General features: G+C 39.6%; 2 protein-coding genes across 3 annotated transcripts in view; both read right to left on the bottom strand.

Annotated features, from left to right (window-relative positions):
- Positions 1-10,042, bottom strand: part of limch1a (LIM and calponin homology domains 1a) — a 30,280-nt gene extending 20,238 nt beyond the window's left edge. The window contains exons 1-7 of one of the 2 annotated variants that reach the window (XM_053332572.1): positions 9,948-10,042; positions 9,531-9,885; positions 1,222-1,292; positions 1,034-1,103; positions 826-932; positions 712-742; positions 484-594 (exon numbers count right to left, since the gene is read on the bottom strand). In XM_053332572.1, the coding sequence (XP_053188547.1) occupies positions 484-594; positions 712-742; positions 826-932; positions 1,034-1,103; positions 1,222-1,292; positions 9,531-9,650 (510 nt within the window). In that variant the 5' untranslated portion in view covers positions 9,651-9,885; positions 9,948-10,042. The remainder of the gene's footprint in view (positions 1-483; positions 595-711; positions 743-825; positions 933-1,033; positions 1,104-1,221; positions 1,293-9,530; positions 9,886-9,947) is intronic. The other variant, XM_053332563.1, reaches the window with a different exon arrangement.
- A 2,827-nt stretch (positions 10,043-12,869) lies between these two features.
- Positions 12,870-17,759, bottom strand: uchl1 (ubiquitin carboxyl-terminal esterase L1 (ubiquitin thiolesterase)). The gene is made up of 7 exons (XM_053332033.1): positions 17,634-17,759; positions 16,652-16,793; positions 15,969-16,054; positions 15,319-15,366; positions 15,114-15,183; positions 14,976-15,034; positions 12,870-13,956 (listed from the first exon to the last, which is right to left on the bottom strand). Exons 1-7 carry the CDS (start codon positions 17,757-17,759, stop codon positions 13,873-13,875), a joined length of 615 nt encoding a protein of 204 aa, XP_053188008.1. The 3' UTR covers positions 12,870-13,872.
- Between the last annotated feature and the right edge of the window lie 3,956 nt (positions 17,760-21,715).

Genomic DNA, 21,715 nt, shown 5'->3' with positions numbered 1-21,715 from the left:
GATAGTGACCTGGTTGCTTATTTTGACATGACCGACATGTTAAATAGTCATCGGATTAATGTAAAGGGGTGCATGTTTGAAAGGGACAAAAGACAGAGAGATAGAAAAATGAGAAACAAAAAGATCTCAGGTGTTTTCGCATCTTGTGTAAAAAAAACAATAAAGATTAACTTGTATGAATGGACTTCCAATTGAGTCAAAGTCAAACTTCTTTTTTAAACTCATATCCTGTTTGTCTTCTCTAACCCTCCCAGAAATAGGAATAGCTGTGTGTGTGTGTGTGTCTGTAACAAAAACAAAAAAATGTGTTTGTGGTCCAGCCTGGTCGGTCTCTCCCGCACCCCAACAAAGACAGGAAACTAACAAATCCATCCCCCGCACCTCCTCCGTGCCACTATCTTGTTTTTTCTGTCAGTCTCCTTCTCCTCCTCCTCCTCCTCCTCCTCCTCCTCCTGCTCTGTCCTTCTCACTTTGTTCACTCACCACCTTCATTTGTGCAAGCAGCCCTTCAAACTCCTTGAGGTTGAGATTCGGGCCGCTGTAGGAGGCACAGCCGCTGGCAGCCTTCCCCAACCAGAACACTGTGTTCAGCACCTAAGAGAGAGAGAGAGAGAGAGAGAGAGAGATGGATAGAGGGGGGAGTTGGGTGTATATTTATAAATGTTTAACACACTGACATTGAGGATAATGGATGAGGTCAATAAAACTCACATTTTTAAGCTTGCGGTTGCAGTCGGAGTCCCTAATGAGAGAGAAAAGTGTGTTACCACCATGTAATTCAACATTCAAATAGACATAAACAGGTATAAAAAGCCACTCATTTACTTGAGGTTGGCTCGTATGGAAGTGTCTTGCAGGTCTCCGGGGTCAAACAGCTGTGAGCCCCTCAGGCCCAACTCCTCACAGCCCCGCAGGAAGACTGACAGGTTGTCCTAGAAGAGACAGCAGGGGACCACAGTCACAGTTTATCACTTTGACGAACGGTGCTGGTTTTTGCAAGGGCTGAATGTCACGCTGGAGAGTGTCTGCTTACCAGCCCGGCGATGGGGGTGGGCAGTCTGTTGATCTTCTTGACCAGGCCTGGTTTGATTGCACTCAGCAGTCTGTGTGGAAGAGGGGGGGGGGTAGGAGAGATTTATTGAATGTTAAGGGAGTTTGTGTAAGTTGTCGCTACTTCATCAAACATCAAACGCCCGAAAGGGAGCTATGTCACAGGCTTACTCGCATAACAGGATGCCGTTCTCCAGCGCACTGCGGAAGTCCTTTTCTCCAAAGCTCTTCCCCGTTACAGCCTGGGGAGGGAGGACAGGAAAAGACAGATGTAACAGAGGTGGAGTGGAGAATTAGGTCTGCATCTCACAATTACCTCATAATCTCATGATTGTTTTTGGATTAAACTACTAAAAATGTCAGATGATATTTAAAAAAAAAAATGAACATCACAAGTTCCCAGAGCCCAAGTTGATGTCTTCATATAGTTTTGTTTTATTCAACAAACAAACATAAAAAAACACAATTCATTGATTTTTATTCACAGCACCAACTGCAACCAAATAAAGTCTGCTTCTTCTAAATATGAATAAGTGCAAATATCACTTTCTTTGATGTCCTTGTTTCATTTCTAACTCCAGGATCTGACACTTCTGAACTTTCTTTGTTTCCTTAGAAGGAAATAAAATGTGACAATACTCATGAAAAAGTAAGACTGAAGAATGAAAAGATGTAGAAAGGAGGACAGCAGACCTGAAGAGAAGTAAAATATTGTTCATGATGGACTCAAGTACTGAAACACTGTTATCAGGATTTCTTGCATAAGAGATTTTGATTTCAAAGATTTAGACTTTACATATTTATAATCAATCAAAAAAGTTATTTCAGGGCACTTTTTACATAGAGTAGGTCTAGACTGTACAAATTTAATCCATAAATATATATATATATATATATAAGTAGATTAACTAACTCATTTTAACCCTGAAGACGATGCTGTGCTCTGTGAAAGCAGTGTCCTCTATTATTAATAACCTATATGTTTGATTGCTAGCAACATAAAAAGATTAATATGACCTATAGTGCTGAAATATTAACAAAAAATGTAACATTATTAAAAATCTATTTATAATTTACGTCAGTTATCGAGTATTAATGCCAAACTTTCTTTTGCTTCAGCTCCTAAAATGTGGAAATATGCAGCCTTTTCTCTTTATAACATTGTAAATTGGGTATTTGTAAGTTTGGGGTTTTTAAATGTTAGTCAGTCAGACAACAGACGCACTTTGAAGACGTCAGTTTGAGCTCCTGATGGGTGTTTGTCTGCATTTTTGGACATTTAATGTTTTAAAAGATTAGTTATTGTAATAAAAGCATTAACAGATTAAGAAGTAAAGTTTAAGCCCTAACATTATCACTGTTATTAATAGATGGACTTATTATATAAAACAGTGCCGGAAGTTTTATTGCATTGTGCTTCACTGTGTCTCTGACAGAGGAACCTGCTGCTGCTGCTGCTCGGCTCACCCTTCCCCCCCAACATTTTGCTTCAGTAGAAACCAAATTAGAGTGACGCCAGGGCAATGACACACTGCTCTGTGTGTCCTCATTCCAATTTCCCAAAATGCGCCCACTCACGCACGTCCCTGATTTAGAGGCATGGCGCCTTGGTTTGACAGAGCTGCAGCAATAACCTTAATCTGCTAACCTGCGCTCCAAATTGCAGGCTGTCCTGTATGAGGGGAGAGACTCAGGAAGCAGCGGAGACACACACACAATCACACAGAGAGAGAGACACATACACACACACACAGAGAGAGACACACACACAGAGAGAGACACACACACGCGCACACACACGCACACACACACACACACACACACACACACTGCTTTCTGGAGCTGTTGTGTAACTAGCAGCCAAAGATGGAAAAGAGGAGAAGTTTGACTGATTCTTGTTTAGACGTCTAATCCAGATTAGCACAGATTACAGTTAGCACTAAAACTGTGAACTGTGGGCACACTCACACACTCTCGCTCTCTCTGTGTGTTTCTGCTGCTCGTGTGTGCTCCTGTTCGACCATCTGAAAACACCTGCACACATTTCCGAGCGAGAAAACCCCCCCCAAACACTTCATAATCTGAGGGTTTAATACTTTGGTATTAACGCACGTGATGCTGAATATTCAAGATGTTGCTTAACCTCAATCTTTTCTTCCTTCTTTTTGCTTTCCTTCTTTTCTCTCTTTCTTGTGAGACTCGTGATTTCTTTCTTTCGGTTTCTTTACATACGGTTTTCTGATGCAGATGTGCTATATTAGCAGCAGTACGAACAGGAAAACACGCACATCTGCATCTGTGAAAATAGTCTATTGTTGTTTTTTTTGTTATATAAGTGATGAACAGATGTTTCCCATTGGCATTCCCTTCTTCTTTTTCTTTGTCTTTCATCGTCCTGCTGTGTCACACACACACACACACACATACACACATGCTGGCACACTTCATGTTTCGACTCCAGGTCTTTAAAACATTTACACCGTGGTCATGCATAATTTATTCACCAAGGAGAGTGCACTGCTTGTATGTTTACTTTGTGTAGATTGGTTGTGTGTGTGTGTGTGTGTATGTGTGTGTGTGTGTGTGTGTGTGTGTGTAGGACGCAGCAGACAGACAGTCAGTGGAGGGGGTTAACAATTAGTTATTTTGGCAAAACTGATGCTGAAACACAGCAAGTGGACACAGTGACCGGTGTGTGCATACCTGTGTTTCAATAGGTGAACAAATTGTGACGTTTGTGACTAAGCGCGTGTTGTTAAAATAGGCGAATGTGTGGCTGTGAAAAAAAAAAGAAGCCATGAGGGGTATTTCAACGCCAGCAACAGTAATTTGACCCTGTCTCATTCCCCTCCCGGCCCTCATGGTGGATTGCTCGTGCTTAGCCTTGGTGAATGGCAGCAGCAGCTACCATTTGAAAAAAAAAAGCATAAAAAGAGTGAGAGGTATAGATAAACAGAGAGAGTAGAGAAAAAAATGCATTTAGTGGGGTTATTTCTGCTGTACGGATTTCAGAATAAAAGTCTGTTAGGTGCCACGATGATGAATCTTAAACATCTTTTCAAAATAAACCCCTGAAGACAATCTGTGCAATATCAATATCAGACTATATCAGGTGTGTTATCATTCTGACAACAAAATCTGAATTGAAGCGTGACATGCTACTTAATTATTTGTTTGGAAACTCAATACATTTCTTCTTTTTCCCCATGAGAACGATTAAAAATATATTTTTGTACCAGTTTCCGGCTAATTAGTTATATATATATATACATACGGCATAATAACAATATATACCCATTATTTTGTATGAAAATATAAAATGCTGGCAAATATAATCAAACCAGACAAATATATCCGCAGCTTAGGAGTCTTCACATGCTTAGAGGTTTGGGGTCTTTGAGATTTCTGGAAACATCTTCAGAACAACAGGGCAGTATTAGTCTACCTTCTGGGTTTTTCAGGACTAAATCATGGTGAACTATCTGTGTGTTTCCAATAAAGCCAGCCCTGAAATTAAATTCAGGATTTTGCAATACGAGACGGAGAAGTGAAATATTTGAGTCCCACTGTGACCACTGAGAAAGGTTTCTGCTTAATACAGGCTGTTGCATAAGCATTAGTGGAACTGTGGGCCTTTTGCACATTGCAGAGCATGTGGCTTTACAAAAATGCAAGAGAGGACAACATAAAAAACAGAAAAACAGAAAAGAGGAAGATAAAAGACAGAGAAATAAAGTCATAATCCAGATTGCACTGTAGATCTGAGTTTAATCTGGATCAGAGTAATAAACCAGAGTGAGTCGACACTAAACAGCAACAGACTCCTCAGCAGCTGACAGCTGATATCTGTTTAGTATGAAGAATAAAAGCACTTTCTTGGGGTAATTCCAACATAGTGATAGTACACATACATTATTTATATACAACATATATTTAGCAAATGTATTTCAATATATTACCAGACACCAAAAATCTAATTTAATATATGATTTAGGCCCTGTAATAGCATAGCATAGCATATAATACACATAGTAATAATGAGTATATCAGCTGTAGTATTTGAACTTTAAAGTACAAAATGACTTCAATTATTTTACCACACTCACTCTAATAGCATATTTATTGGATGATATTTTGGTATTTTTATTAATTTTAATATAGCAAAATATACTATTAACCTTAACAAACTACTCCTCTGTACTTTACCTTTTTACTTCATACATGTAGTAATCGAACACAAGTATATCAGCTGTAGTATATGAGCAATTATGTAGTGATATTTTCAACAAACTTTTGTGCAATTAAAGTACACATTTAAATGTACTCACTATAAGTCTGTTTGCATGTAATATATTTCAGTGTACTTTGCATCCTTTTTTCACATGCTGTTTTTCAGCTGAGTTTCATATATTTGAAACAGCACAAACCTATAACTACTTGAATATTTTGCACAATGCTATCATATCATGCAGCATGTACTATTAGTTTTTTTTTTTTTAGTTTAGTTTAGTCTGTGGGAAACTATCCTGGCTTTAAAAAAACAACAACTTTGAAGATCTCAGAGGCATGAAGGACATGTTTTCCAGCAGCAGCATGTCTGTGTCAACATTATTTTACATTCTTTCATACAACGATGAACGCCGTGGTAAATCCATAAATCTCCGCTCTCATACTCTCCCTCTCTCCCTCTCTCTCGTGCAGACACAGCTGGCTGTCTGAGGACCATTGGAGTTAATCTGCCTCGGACAGCTGTGACATCTGGCACCCACACACACTTGCTCGGTCGCACACATACTTTACTTTATTCCCTTCTTAAAGTCTTGCTGTGTGTGTTGTCCATCGGTGACAGCAGAGGTTAAAACTGCTGTCACTACGCTTAACTTTGTTTGTCCCTAAGCTTGTACAACTTTAACCTTCTCAATGTCACTTAAAACAGGTTTAACGCACCTTTTGACTGTGTGTGTGTGTGTGTGGGTGCGTGTGTGAGTCCGTCTAATCCAGCTTCGTCTCTTCTATAAACAGATAGAAAGGTCTCTAGTCGTCTGTGCCAGTCTAATTTCCTGCTGCTCGGGTCATGTGGCGATACATAGCCTACTACTCCACTGACCCCCTGGAAACAGTGACACCTGAGAGCCTGCAGCCCATGTTTTGTCACCATGGGGACCACAGTATCACTTCAACCTGGGTGTGTTTGAGGGGTGTGTGTGTGTGAGCTGTCTCATGCATAGCTGATGGGTGTGTTGTGTGTGTGTGTGTGTGTGTGTGTGTGTGTGTGTGTGTGTGTGTGTGTGTGTGTGTGTGTGTCTCTCTCTGTGTGTGTGTGTGTGTGTCCATACGCACTTTACAGACATTGGCGAGCTCAAAATGCAGCGTGGAGTGACGGGTGGCACGGTTAACCCTGAATCATCTCCACCTGTGAGCACGTATAAATACACAGCCCTGGAAATAGAATCGGCCTGACCGGTCTCAAAATAACGGGGGAAGAATTAAGAGGCAGGAAGACGACCAAGAGAGAGGAACACTGCAGGAGAGATTAACACTGAGAGGCCGACATTAACCTGAGCTCAGCGATGGTGTTACGTAGCCACCCTGAATAGGACTGAATATTAAACCTAAGTATTTTACAACAGTGCTGAGAAAAATGCACACATATTATCAAGTATTCAGTATATGGAGATTTGTGTATGGAAAGTTTTGATGGCATTTTTGTTGAGTTGAGCAGATTGTTCCCCAAGATTAATTTTAAGGCTTAAAGTTGGGTCTTTTGAGGTCAGCTGGTTTTTTTTCATTAAAGTATTTAAAAATGGCTGTGAATACCTGGTTAGATTCTTAGTCGTGTTCATGTATTCTTTTACCAAATTTCTCCTACTTCTGAATCATAACTCTGCTGATTGTGTTGCACCTTTTTATTTAAGCAAAACTTATTTTATGACTACTTGCATCAAGATAACATTAAACACTGATGCACTGACATGTTTGGCATATTTTGTTAAGTAAAAAAAGAGTTTTGTCAAATCTTGGTATCAGTATTGTTTTGTGTCAGCAGAGAAATGATATGCCATCTTTTCCCAGCGTCAACATCATTCATTTAAATCTGCAGTGTTAAACTTTTACATATAAATGAACATCTGTTACATTCGAGCCAAATCAGTTCACACAAAGCTGATTAAGCCTATCACTGCCAGATAAATGTGTCTGAATTTCAGATCTGGTGTCGGGTTTAACTTCCCTGTGCTTGGCCAGACGAATAAATATTATGCAAGCTCTGTCCATAAAGCGTGTGTAGTATGTTTTCATCCCACGCATACGCTCTCAACACTTTTCCAGCCAAGAAGCTAACTTAGTTGTTTTGTTGCCTCGTTGGTAACAGCAGAGCAGGCCCAAGTATATCCATGAACGTGCAATATCTACATGACACCCACTTGGTTAGGTTCAGGCGTGAACACGCCATTGGGGTGACCACATCGGGGGAGGTAGGGGGGGCTGTAGTGTATGGTAGTAAAATGTGGGGTTAGTGTGAGTCCTGCAGTTAAACCCCACTCCAGTAGGCCACAGCGAAAGCTATGACATAAGTGCGTGTAGACAGTGTTTTTGTAATTACTCTCAGTGCCAGAAGGGGAAGACAAAAGGCCGACACTCCAGCTTTAAGGGTCTGACTGTGTCACTTTAGCAGACAATCATATGTGCAAATGAATCCATTAAAATTATTGTAAATGGGTCATTTACTCTCCACAGAAAGTGAATGCTGATAACTAATTTTCCTGCGCTGTATGTGGGACACTGACAGCTTTGAAATGAGTGGAACAGAGAAAAATGATCTACTTTGGTCGCCTTTGAAATTTTAAAATGAATTGAGATGGAAAGACAAAGCCCCAGGCGATCCTTGGATGCGCAGGTAAATGAAAGAGTGTATTTGAGAAAGGGACTAATATTTATTTGATTAGGCTAAATGGCTTCAGCGGTTGGCTGTTGACCTCTTACAACAAATAAATCTCTATACATCAGCCATCAGACACCACAGCTCCCAGTACCTCCCACTAAAAAGACTGATGCTGTCCTTGCTATGTTAATCCCAGGAACATTGCACATATGTATATAATCTCATCAATAAAGACACATCTTTTCTTGTCTTGTCTTATCTTATCTACTCCTTGGGCTCAGTTCCCAAAAAAGTGACTTCAGTGAAGAATGCATTTTACCTTTAATCTTGTCAAATAAATCAATCAATCCAGCCTTTTTTTCCCTCTATCACACCCTATCGTAAACTGGTTTGTGTACATAACAATCAGCACAGATTGTAGGGAAAACACAACCAAGGTGTGAAGTCTTTTTTTTTAACATTAAAATCAATTGAGACAGTAAGTTAGCTAGGTAGCTAGGCTAAAGCAGGGACAGCACTGTGGTGAAATAAAATGGGTCATATAACGTAGCTCCAAGGGGCAAACTATGATTCACTGCTCAGGCTTATGGAGAGAGGCGTTTTGAGCCGAGCAGATGATGGTGGGAGCAGTGAAACAGACCGCAAATGATAATCTCATCTGATGCATCAAATGTTGGTACAGTATAACATCCAGGGGCGATTTTAGACCCTTTTTAGGGGTGCTCAAGCACCTCTAAATTTGATCTCAGCACACCTAAAAAATAAATACATTACCATGCCTGTCTGTTAGAGATGGGACAAACAATTATTCTACAGCTTCAAATGGTTTTATTTTAATGGGTCTAATGTACTTTGGATAGTTCTGTCATTGATATTGCCTTTCTCTAAGTGCTCATTAACTTTATCTTAGAGTCCTCTATTTGTGACTGTTTATTCTAAACCATTATTATTATACACCATAGTAGACCACTCTACTATGTATTAATATTTATTGTTGTAATTTACGTTAGTCAGTGAAATGAGTAATTTCGCTGGGGGTTTAAACTCTTGCAGGGCATTGTATGTTAACATCTCATTAGGAGCTGAGCCCCCCTAAAGGTCTGGTCCTAGAATCGCCCCTGGATGAAACAGACCGCAAATGATAATCTCATCCGATGCGATCAGATGTTGGTACAGTACAACATCTCTTGCGTGAACGTTGCCCCGGTTTCATAACCATGGCAACCGGAATCCCCTCGCCCTCGCGCCTGAATAAAAAGGGGGGCGTTCCTCCTCCGGATTCTAAACAAATGGAAAATTAACGGATACCTGGACTGGTTAACGACACGTTTGGTCGTTTATTTACATTTAGTTTTAGTCGGTGTTAAAAGTCATAAAAGTACAAGTTTTTCTGTGTTAAATATCGTGTAAAAACTTTTAAGTAACACGCATGTAGAAGCGCCGTTGTCCCACACAGAAACCTGACACTGCTGCATCGTCCGCTTCACCGGTGCTGTGGAGCTATATGTATTTATATCCCCGGTCATAGTATGTCACAGTATGGCCCATTTCTGTCCATGTCGTACTGTAGCAACAGCCACCCCCCGGTCACTTCTCTTACCTCTATCCATTTCTGTGCCTCCTGACAGGCTGGTTCGGGATGGCTCGGCTGAGGCTCCGACGACTCCGGCTCGTCCCGTGAGGCGTTCAGGGTATCTCGACCAGCTGCCTGGCTGGCCATCTCCGGGCAGGCCGCTTAACGATGACCGGAGGAGTCTGTGGGACGGTGATGATACGGGTGATATGTGATAAAAGCTCCACTCAGATGTATGGTGGTGGTGTTAGTGGTGCTCCCCTCCCCGCTCTGTCAATCCGTTATCCTCCTCCTCCTCGCTTTCTACCTCGGTGCGTTGCGTATAGTCCTCAAGCTGTGACACAGAGATGGAGAAAGAAAGAGTCCCTCTCTCTCTCTCTCTCTCTCTCTCTCTCTCTCTCTCTCTCTCTCTCTCTCTCTCTCTCTCTCTCTCTCTCTCTAGACCCCGGCGCTGCAACACGAACCAGGTGCTAAAAATAACGCCGAGCTGTGCAAGAAGCTCACGCCGTCCTCAACTCACTCAGCCACCGCTGCTGCTGCTGGAGGCGCGCGTTTCAGCAGACGTGAACGCGCAGGCAGGAATCTGTGCGGGGGAGGTCGAGAGAGATAGAAGAAGACAGAGGAGAGAGAGAGAGATGGTGGAGGTGGGGGGGTGTAAAAGATGTCCGTTATGTTATTTCTTATGCGTCAGCTGGAAGTGGCTGTTTGGGGAGATTTGTTTCATGCATCTGAGCCATAGACGAGCAAAAGATAGAAAAGGATCAGCTCAGTTTTGAGTCCATGGAAGATCGTTCGAACCTGTTTATACATTAATTTAACACACAAATGGGCAAATATAACTCAAAACTTTGTCATAACATAAATTAAGCTTCTTAATGATCTATTAGGGAGCAGGTCCGCTTCTAAGGAGGCCGCCATGTTGCACTGCCATGTTTCTACAGCAGCCCAGAAAGGACATGCCAAATACTGGTCTTTCTCGTTTTTTGCAAGTCTCGTAGAGACCATATGTTCTCCTACGTCCTTACTCTAAGGCAGAGGTGTCAAACTCATTTTCATTCAAGGGCCACATACAGACCAATTTGATCTCATGTGGGCCGGATCATTAAAAAGATGGAGGGAAAGAAGGAAGAAAGGAAGGAAATAAGAAGGGAAGGAAGGGAAGACAGGCAAAAGGAAGGACAGATGGAAGGAAGGACAGAAAGAAGAAAGGGAGGAAGGACAGATGGCAGGAAGGACAGAAGGAAGAAAGGAAGGAAGGACAGAAAGAAGAAAGGGAGGAAGGACAGATGGAAGGAAGGACAGAAGGTAGAAAGGGAGGAAGGACAGATGGAAGGAAGGACACATTGAAGTAAAGAAGGAAGGAAGAAAGGGAGGAAGGACAGATGGAAGGAAGGAAGGACACATGGAAGGAAGGAAGGAAAAAAGACAGGAAGGAAAGTGGGCCGAAATGGACCCCTCAGCGGGCCGGTTCTGGCCCACGGGCCGCATGTTTGACACCCCTGCTCTAAGGGAAGGGTGAGGGAGGAGTATTTAGGTATTCAACGTCACCATTAGATGCCAGTAAATACTACACACTGCACCTTTAATTAATAATTTGATGAGACACTTTTGTTTTGTTTGTTTTTTGTCTTTTCATTTGTTAATTTTATATCCTAACATTTAGACTTTGCCACAAACTGGATTAGACCCTCATGGGTCACAAAGGCACCCAGGTCTTTATGATTTGTGGTTAATCCATCAATTGCAAATTTGTTAGGAGATATGTTCGACCATTATTGCAAAGAACAGCATTTTTACCTAAAGAGGTGCATTATTGAAAAGAAAGGAAAAAAATCTAGCTTGAATACCTTTTACTTCGAGCTTATATTGTGTTTATGTGGCGCATACTCCTAAATAATTCATTCATTCAATCCCAGCTGTCACTGGGCGAGAGCTTTAATAATGTGTTTAATAAAAAACATCAGTCAACCTGGAGAGGAGGGTTGGTTGTTTATTAGGTGTCTGGGTTAAATATGTAGTGTAGAGTGTGCTCTGTGCCTTATTAGTACATTAATGTAACCTGATTTTGTGAATTTATGTACATAATGAACAGAGTGTGTTAAAAACTGGAGGTTCAACAGCTCAACTTTGCCTTGGGGCCCCTTTTTAGCTGTTCCTATCTCTGTACACACTGTCAGTAACATTCAGTATAGAAACATTCTGGTAGAAAAATAAAAATTGTAGACATCCCCTCAGGTTGCTGAAATCTCAGAATAGAGACAGAAACAGAACATACTTCATTAGACACATTCTTTGAGTTGTTCCTAAATACAAGTTACACAACATGAAATCCATATCCTGTTACAAACATCAGACTCCACTGCATTTTTTAAACTTACCAGTCAGTTTTTTAAGCAATCAGTGAAGATAACACCTGCATACAGGGTTGGGTTGACCTTTAATGTTTTGTGCTAAACTGACCTTTTCAAATAGCTTATGTTACTATGTCCAATCACCTGAAACGATAGGTATGTATGGAAGGTTTAAAATGCCGACATTTACCCATTACGTATGCATTTACTGTTTCAAAAGAAAAAACATACTGCAATGTAGAAAATGTTTTTAATCTTTGTCTTCTATAACTGAATTGATATTTTGCTACACGAATTTTCAATGCCACATTAAAACTCAAATAACGCAGAAAACACAAGAGTGACAATATGTATTGCAATTCAGTGTTGTCCAGCAGGGGGCAGCATAGACCTGACCTTTACTAAATACAAATAACCATTCATTTTCATTTGCAGGTGAAGAGGAGCTGCTTCCTTTTTTTAAAGATGGGAGTGTTATTATCCATGATTAAACTGTCAAATACACAGTTTGGAGGTTCGGCCACGGGCGGAGTTTATCATTGCTAACCAGATCTGATGGCAGCCATAAGAGAGACAGCCTGTTTTCATATAGACATTATAAATCTTCCATAGCCGTTTCCACCATATGGGTATCAGCCTTTCTGATAAAGACTTCAGTATTCATCTGCAACCAAGTATTAGGTTCAAAAAGGTTAAAAATATTACTGTTGTACATTTGATATTGCATGCTGTAAATAAAACTTGTCTCAATAAATGATGCGGGACACAGGACAGGTCGACGCCATAATCTGTCCACCACAATGACGATGCCTGGCGAGGATCTGTGAGATCGAAACGCTGCTTTTTGTAACTAAAGTTGCTCGGAGCTTTTAATACAGTTTAATACAGTGCTGTGGATCCTCTTTATGGTTTTTGACTTCAGTTTCATTTTTGATCCAGTGTCTGTGAAAGGTTTTGGGTGTGCGAACCCTACACCCTGCTTTGTCTCTACTAACAAAACACACCAGGAGACACATTGAAGTGTGAAGGTTGCTTTATTGATCTCCAACAGCTGCATCACCAGCAGAACTACGGCAACAAAGTATTTTGCAAAAAGGTAAACAATTGGTACACAGCCTAGACGTACTGTACTATCACTCTGCATGGCACAACACCAACCTGACAGAGGGTAGCACTTCCTGCGTGGACGGCCCCTATCTTATTTGGAATTTAGCGTATTCCGAACTACTGACAGTTTGAGCATTTGTAAATTGTTGACTTTATTTCATAAAGTTAAATAAAGTGCAAATAAAACTATAAACAAAGACTGATTGTAATCCCATCGCTGTCGTCATGATTTTTGCACTTCTAAATTCAAATTCCTCAAAGAAAACTTCAGTTTTTCTGGGAAATGTCAGCAAGACACCCAAGGACACCACTCAAAAGCTCCGAACAATGGTTAAATTATTCCTACAGACACATTTGGGCTGTTCTGTGGAATGTCAGAACCATATAAACTCAACCACACAGCAACGAGAGGCATTCAGAGGCAACTAGAGGCAAAAAGTTTCCCCCATTCAAGTCTTCTGCCTTTTCCTTCTCACTCTGATTGGCACAAAAAGGTGTTTAAGCATCAGTAATTTTTTCTGACTAAGAGGTCGACACAGATGCACCAATGATTACATACAAAAAAATTAAATAAATAAAAAGATGCAGAAAGACAAATACACACATGCACACAAGCTGCGGTGAGATCAAATCTCATGTGTTAGATTTGTCACTGCTAAATGATGTCACATAGAGAGGGACAAGCTTGTATAAGTTAAGTGTTAGCAGAAGAAAACATTGTCACTGTGCGTTTGTGTGTATGTGTGATAAAGAACACTTTGTTCACGAGATGAGAGTCAAATATATGTGGAAACAATATGTGCTTCATAGTGCATAGTGTCTGCAGATGTATGTGTGTACACGTGATTGTGTTTGCCATGTGAGTGCTCCGGGACATTTTGGTTTTACGTTTTGGTTCTGTGTCCTACGATCTAGTTGTGACAAAAAGCCACAGCAGAGAAACGGACTTCGCCTTGCTCCCTTTCCACAAACCCACGGCACACTTTGGCTGCATCCTGGACATGGATGACAAGAAATAAAAATAAATATGGTTATTCAGGTACTAATTATACTACTTTTTAATCCACTTTTCTCTCAATTAGAAATATTGCACTTTTATAAATGAAAATTTTAAAAATCTACTTCACTGACACCTTATAAGTTACAGAGAAAAGACCATCCTAAAGAAGACTGATTTTTCTTATGTAACATTTAAGTACGTTTCACTGCCAGTATTTTGTGTTCTCCAGTAGGGCTGGGTAATATCACTAACACAACATATTAATATTGGAATACAGGGGTTAATTTATTACACTGATCAAGCTGAGAAAATTGAATGTCTTGGTTCATAGTGTAAAAAGTTTGTAAAAAGAAGAAAAAAAACCTGTAAATGACTTCTGGCAGTTGGTCAAACATATGAATTTATTTATTTTATTGCCCACCTCTCTTAAATAAAAGCTTAAATCCAGGATCTATAATCTATAATAATCTACTATTTAAAAGCACTTCTTCCATCCCTTTGAATGAGATCTAATAATTCATCATAACCCTTGATGTTGCAGTCTCATTGCTCATGCATGTGGAGCCCTCTGGTGGCCGTTTGACAAAAGGCTCAGAGGTGACGTGGCCCTCGATGACTTGCATTACAAAAAAGAAAACTGACTTAAATCAGCATTTTTCATTGAAACTTCATGGTAATAATATAAATATTGGAATATCTAACTGGCCTAACGTGAAACTTTGCTGGCAGGAAACAGCATTAACCAATTATTGCATTTAACATTGATGTTTAAATTGTTAACTATACTATAAAGTTTACCAGTGTTCTTCACCATTCCTTATTTTTTCTATGAGCTCTAATGGAGATATTTGAGAATAAGCATCAGCACAGTTTATTGATTGCACTGAGATACTCAGGAACTGCCACTCCCTTTCCCATTTAATACCATGACTCATCATAGACGATGCGCACATAGAGGTTATATTGAACTGACTTATAAAAAGGGAGAGAAAGAACATGAGTGGCTTTACATACCGTTATGAAGGACTCATCTTTGGTAGCTCCATGGTTCACGGGTCCACCCATCCTCCCATCTTAAAAGCAAATGAGACCGTAAGGAATCCAAACATGTAAACACATACAGGAATGTTCATCATGAAGATATATGCTTACCAAATTCATAAAGCTGTCCATTTACATTGACAAAGGCAATAAAGTGGAAGTTGACTTTATCTGCTTCTGGCTGTGTAAATTGAGATATTGGGAATAAATATTTGTAATTAATTTTGGTTCCAGGTAAGACAAGCACCTCCAACCAACATTATATGTAGTACAAATGCACAATCTCTCATTTATCTACAATGCTGTGGTATCTTACCCTACATTGGCCCTGTACTGCAACCTCATTGTGAGCCTCTTGGATTGCCTGGAAAAGGAAAAATCAAATCATGTGAGTTTAATATTACCACAGCAGATCATTCTACACTAATAGACATTTCTGATAGACAGACTGCGCATGTGAAATTATTAAAAGGACAAAAAAAGCACATATTTGAAGATTTTTTTCATAATGGTATCCAACAATTATCACATATTAAGTAATTGTCCAGTACTCCTCACTAAACACAGTGGTAGATTTGGTGGTGCCTGGCACCCCCAAGTGGCTAAAATAAAGCATGACGGTAAAACAACACCACAGGAATTTTAGAAATGTCATATTTAATTTTGGTTTATTTCAGTTTTTAAATGCAAAGCATTTTTTTTTTTTTTATGATAACTCATTCAACTTCCCATTTATCAAGTAAAATTGTAAATTCTCACTAGTTATGATGGGATACAGTGTGTTAACTTGACATTTATTCAATGTTTCTTTATTTTATATTCATATAGGAGAGTAAAATTACACACAAACAAAAGTGAAAACTACATCAAAAGGAGCAGTTTATAGGCAATGGAGTCTCAATGATGCCATAAATGATCCTTTATTCCTTTATCCATAAAGCAGCTTTATTTGTGTGTGTGTTTTACCTGGTTCTTCTCCAGTTGTTTGGCTCGGTCATCAGCAGACATTTTTGCAGTGTCATCTAGAAACTTCTTCAAGGCAGAGTCACTATCTGAAAATACCAAGGGCAGAATTAGCTTAGTCTCTAATAAATACATCGTTCATTCACACTGAAATATGTTAAATCACAGCCTGCTACACCAAATAAATGTCTCCTCAATCCTCACTTAATACTTTTAGTGTGAGAACTAGAGTAGTACTATCCATTTCAGAGAAATTACCTTATTTTTCTGCCCAAAACAATTCAACAAGCATTTATGTAACTCCATTTGTCAACCCATTAATGTGCAAATTCTTGCACCTTAATGAGGTTAAGAATCAGGCCCATACCTGTTAAAAATACACCTGAGCGCCAGTCCTAATTTGAGGAATGCCATTGTCACTGTGTGGAGAAATCTCTGGACTTGGAATCTCAACAATGTCACAAATTCAATGGGTTTTTATTCGATTTGGACTCTTTTTAGGTTAGACTCTAACCAGTTTGTAGGTGCAAAGCAACTGAAAATATCCATTAAAAAAAAAAAAAAAAAAAGGTAGTGTATAGGTTGTAATCTGAATTATGAAGGCCACATATCTCAGCACTTTGAAAAGTAACTGCTGAGTCATTGATACTATGCTCTATTATATGAATAAATAATAGTATAGTTACCAAATGTCATTTTGCTTTTGTTGTTGCCAACTGCATGCAGCAGGGCGATGGTGCCACAGGAATTGACCACTGTCTGCTTCAGGAAATAAACCTCAGAGCCTCCTGCCACCTTATCTGCCTGCTGTTGTCTGAAGGACTCATGCTAGCATGCACACAGACAGACAGTCACACACACACACACACAGAGCATGGTCATTCTCATCTGTCCACAAGAACACAGTGTGAAGCCAATTATGCCATTTGAAAATGTGCACATGGATTATGATCACAATTGGAAACATAACAAATCTGGTCAAGAGGATAGTTCATTTTAGAGCTGAAACTATTAGTCCATTAACCAATTACTCAATAAACAGAAAATTAATTGACAACATTTGCTGGTTTAAATAATTCATGAAGCAAAAACAGCCTCTTAAATATGAGTATTTGGTCATTTTTATGTATTTGAATATCACATTTTGTTGGATTGTGAATCGTTGTGGACTAAACGATGCATTTAAAAACATCAACCTGTGCTCTAGGAAACTGTAGTGGGTATTTTCTAACATTGTGTAGACTCAATGGTTAATCAGTTAATTGAAAAATAATAATTGATAGGTTAATTGATCATTAAACTCATTTTCAGTCACAGCCTTTGTATACTGCATCTTATTTTTGAAGTCAGATGTTAACTCTGGGAGTGTTATCTGTTTCACTGGATCACAAAACAAGCAAATCGATCGCAGCAATGTCTTATTTCTGAAGATTTTACAAGATAATTAGTCTTCACAGTGAGGAGGAAGCTTTGCATCTGCTGATTTAGTGCCTTGTAAACACCCCACTCTCATCTTATTCAACCCATTAAATGACATGGCTCTTTCTCCTTCTCCATCCATGCCCTCCCTGCACCTCAGTATCACCCCACCCCTTACAGCCTGTATCACTGGATCATCCCACCCTTCCAGGAAGAGCTCGGTCCACCATAACCACCCCCCATTATTACCTGTTGTGTCAGAGGGAAGAGCAGCATCAAGGCACAGCATGGTTTCGGGACAGCAGAGAGTTGCTCACCCTCCAGCCCGAGCACATCCACAAAGCGCCAGCTGTCACCCACGCCTAGTTTACTCATCATCTGAGAAGAAAAAAAACCACAGAGTCAGGAAATAAACAAAAACATGCAGCTTAAATAGATATCAAACAGTTGAGGTTACAGTGGCGACGACACCCATAAAGGATTCCTCCTGATTTAAGATGCTGCGTTGTGCTGGTCCCGGTCAGACCACACCCTTTAGCCCAGACACTGGGGACATCACTGAGAAGGATGCTGCTGATGATGCTGATGCTGATGTTGCTGCTGCTGCTCCTCAAAATGAATTAAAAGCTTCTCCTGTTTGTGATCGCGTCTTGATTAAAAAAAAAAAAAAAAAACTACCCCTATAACCCACGTATTCATATTAATGTTTCGACGGAGTGGCCTGGTGGCGTTGTAACGTTAAGCTGGCCTCATCTCCATAGCAACAGTTTAACTTACCTGGTAGTTAGAAAAGAATAACAATGAAATATGAAGCCATTATGCAACGTCTAACGCACCTTGTTCAGCATCTGAAACGACATAAACACGAGATAACAGGTGAGTGTGTTGCATGTAATTAAAAAAAAGACGCTAGGATATAAAAAGTTAAGATAACACAGCTATAATTCCCACCTCGGGGTTGATCTCCATGGCGGTCCACTCCATTTTCATCAGTCTTCTTTGTGCTGTTTTGGTGAGCTGTTGTGTCGTCTGTGTTGCTTGCTCCTCGGTTTCTGCAGCTGTCAGTTGGAAGTTACCGAAGTGGTCGCGCTTCATATGCTGCCGGTCATACCATTTAGCGGCAGACAGAGGGGGTGGCCTCAGATCAAATAACCTCTGTTGTCCAGATTTAAAAGAGCTTTTCGACAAACGTTTGAAAGATTTACGCCTTGGATTTTATTGACTACACGTTCAGCTATTTACTGACACCCGAGACAGCGAATTATATAAATATAAAAAAGTAGATTTAAGCTAAATCACACCACCGAACGCCAAGACAAACACGTCCTTTCTAGAAAGAAACATATGACGTATTAAGACTCCCTGTGAAAATGGTTCTGGTTAATGGACTTTTGTTGACTTTTTGAACCCAGTTGAACTATTATTAAAACATTTTTGAACCTCCCATAAATAAGATGTTAATAAGAAAGGAAAATAATGGGCCTAGTTTTCTTGTATTTTCTGGTTGTTGTTTTTTGTTTGTTTTCTGTTTTTTGTTGTGTTTTGGGGACATTTTGTCTTTTCCTTTTAGTTGTGTTTTTTAATTTATTAAAGTGTGTTTTGTTTTATTTTGTTTTGTTTAATGTTAAAGCAGGGCTGCTTTCCGGGTGCTAATTACAGTTCTCCTATTTACTAGGTACAAATTACTGTTGTTGCTGCTGCCTGGATTAGCTGTCTCAGATTTGGTTCCTATGAAGATCCACAGGCATTTAACTTACAATAGTTATGTAAAGTAAAATAAAGTTTGTGTATTTCTCAACTTTGTGGCTTCATGTAACCACACACAACTGTCATAGGCAATGGCCTAACTGTGGTAATGCAGGATGGCAGTATTGCTGCAATTTGTTCATAACATACAACAATATATGGATTTTTATAAGACACAACAACAATGAAGACACATCCATTGCCTGTCCTGACAATGTATAGTACACTGCTGTGAAGTGATGCATTGTTTTGTTCATAATGAATTTGAAAAAAAATATTGATACTAATCCGCATCATCCAGGCAGCACATGCTTGTAGTTTTGCCTTCACATAATCAGAATTAAAACAGACACAAGTTTCCAAATTTGGCCTTAGTCATTAAATGCTTAGCTTAGTTGCAGGCTTAAATGAATAGGTTCACAATGAAGGGGACTTTCTTTGCCGGGAGCAGACACTTTAACAGTGAGTCTCATTGTCACTGTAGTAACAGAGTCTTTGTGAAGTTAAGCTTACAGCCTCCTGGCTGTAGCTTCATATTTAATGCACAGAGCTAAGAATGATTTTGATCTTCTCATCTATTAGTATTGTGACGACCCCTCCCACTCTGCCTGATGGTCTGACATTGGCTCTGACTGTTGTTGCAGATATAGGTGGGACTGGGAGGATCGTCTGCCTGTACCTGCCTTTCTGGGCTGGGCTTCCAGAGCTTAAAAAAAGGACTGCTTAGGGGGTGTGTCTCTCTCTCTCTCTCTCTCTCTCTCTCTCTCACCTGGGCCTGCAGCAGGGCCCTCAGCCTCTTTTCCCTTTGTTTGGCTTGATGTAATTGACAATACATGGTACACCATATGTTCACTCATCCACACACTGCTAACACCACTGATACTTTTCCTACTTTACACATCCCACTAATGAGTTAACGGTTATCTTATTTTGAGTTAAATAAATCACTTTTTGCTTGAGATGTCTGTGTGTGGCCTCCCTTCTTGTTGCCATCCTTGAGCCAGGCAGTAACAGTATTTAGTATTAGTATTTTATATTTAAGAGAGAACAAGAGTCACTCTTCCCTTGAACTGATCAGTTTGTGGTTAGGTTTCCTGACAGTTGGATATGTCCTGTTTTCCCAGTTCTTATGCAACTGTTTTTTCACCTTGATTAGTTTTTAAAAGTTTCTCCCCTGATTGTTCATGTCGGTACGTGTCTGTGTCGATAGGAATAATCAAGTGTGTAAATGATTGTGTCATCTCATCTGTCAGTCTTTCCTGTCTTTATGTGTTTCAGGTTGTGGTTTGTGGTTCTCTACTCTCACTTCCACCTGATGACACCGTATAACATAAACCTGTTTGTGCATGATGATGAGTAGAGAGCAGTGATGGTGGTGTCTGATTCAGCTTATTTATTCTTTGCATTTTGTTATGTTTACTATATTTTGTTCTTTGTTTTTATACTATTTTTGCAGATTGTATTCTGCTTTCTGAGTACTGTATTGTACACCTGGCAGTCCCAGGAAGAAGCGCGCCTCCTCTATTAAATCCTTTACAAAGTTTCCATGTTGTTTTTATTAGATATTTGTCTGTTATTTAGAAAAGTCTATAGATGGGTGTCTGATTTTAATTCACTGTTTCATAAAATAAATGAAGCCTTTGAGACCATGACTAAAAGGGCTTTCCACATAAACTTATTGACTTTACCAGACTTTTCTTCACATCATTTATGTATTTGGAAACAACACAGCATATCTTTTACACATATGTATCACATAGGAATTACTGTAATTTGATTATCTATACTGTACCTTCCCTATATTCTATAAATTAGTATTTTAAATGTATGATGTCTTATAGATTTTCAAAATGCCTAGTGTTGCATTGTAGCTACAGAACAACATTCATGTTTCATTCATGCAAAAATGTGATGTTTAAAAATCTGTTTTAATCAGAAGCGAAGATAGACAGCTGCAGGAGTTATCAATCATACATACCTGGGCTGCAGGGTGAAGTCAGTGGCAGCATGTGTGAGAGAGATGTTGACCGTGGGTTGATGAGTTCACAGGTCAGAGCGATATGGGTAGCTGACGATTTATTCAGAAGTTTGTCCATTTGTTTTTGTATCTGTTTAAACAGTACATTTAATATTTTATTCTTTTCACTATATTTTTCTTTCTTTTTGCAGACTGGGAGGATGTGAGCACCCCATCTATGAGATCCTTCACAGGGTTTCCATGTCGTTTTCATTAGAGAGTTGACTGCTAATATTTACTGAAGACTGTGAGACTATGATTAAGAGGGCTTTCCAAATAAACATATTCCCTTTGCTACCTTTTTATTCGCATTATGTACTCAGCAAAACAATTATTTTAACAGCTCAACATTTCTTTAATGTATGTGTAGTGGAAATTACTGTAACTTGATTATGGACTTTATTGCATAAATGTGGCAGTATAGGCTCTTTTTTCATAGGTTTTCAGAATACATAGTGTTGCACTGTAGAACAACACGCATGTTTTATTCATGCAGGGATGAGTTTAGGAGTATGTTTCAATCTCAGTGAAGATAGATGGCTGCAGGAGTTATCGATCATACCTGCAG

This window comes from Scomber japonicus, chromosome 2, assembly GCF_027409825.1.
Source record: "Scomber japonicus isolate fScoJap1 chromosome 2, fScoJap1.pri, whole genome shotgun sequence".
Lineage (NCBI taxonomy): Eukaryota > Metazoa > Chordata > Actinopteri > Scombriformes > Scombridae > Scomber > Scomber japonicus.
Note: the sequence above shows the minus strand (reverse complement) of the source record. Positions and strands in the feature narration are given on the sequence as shown.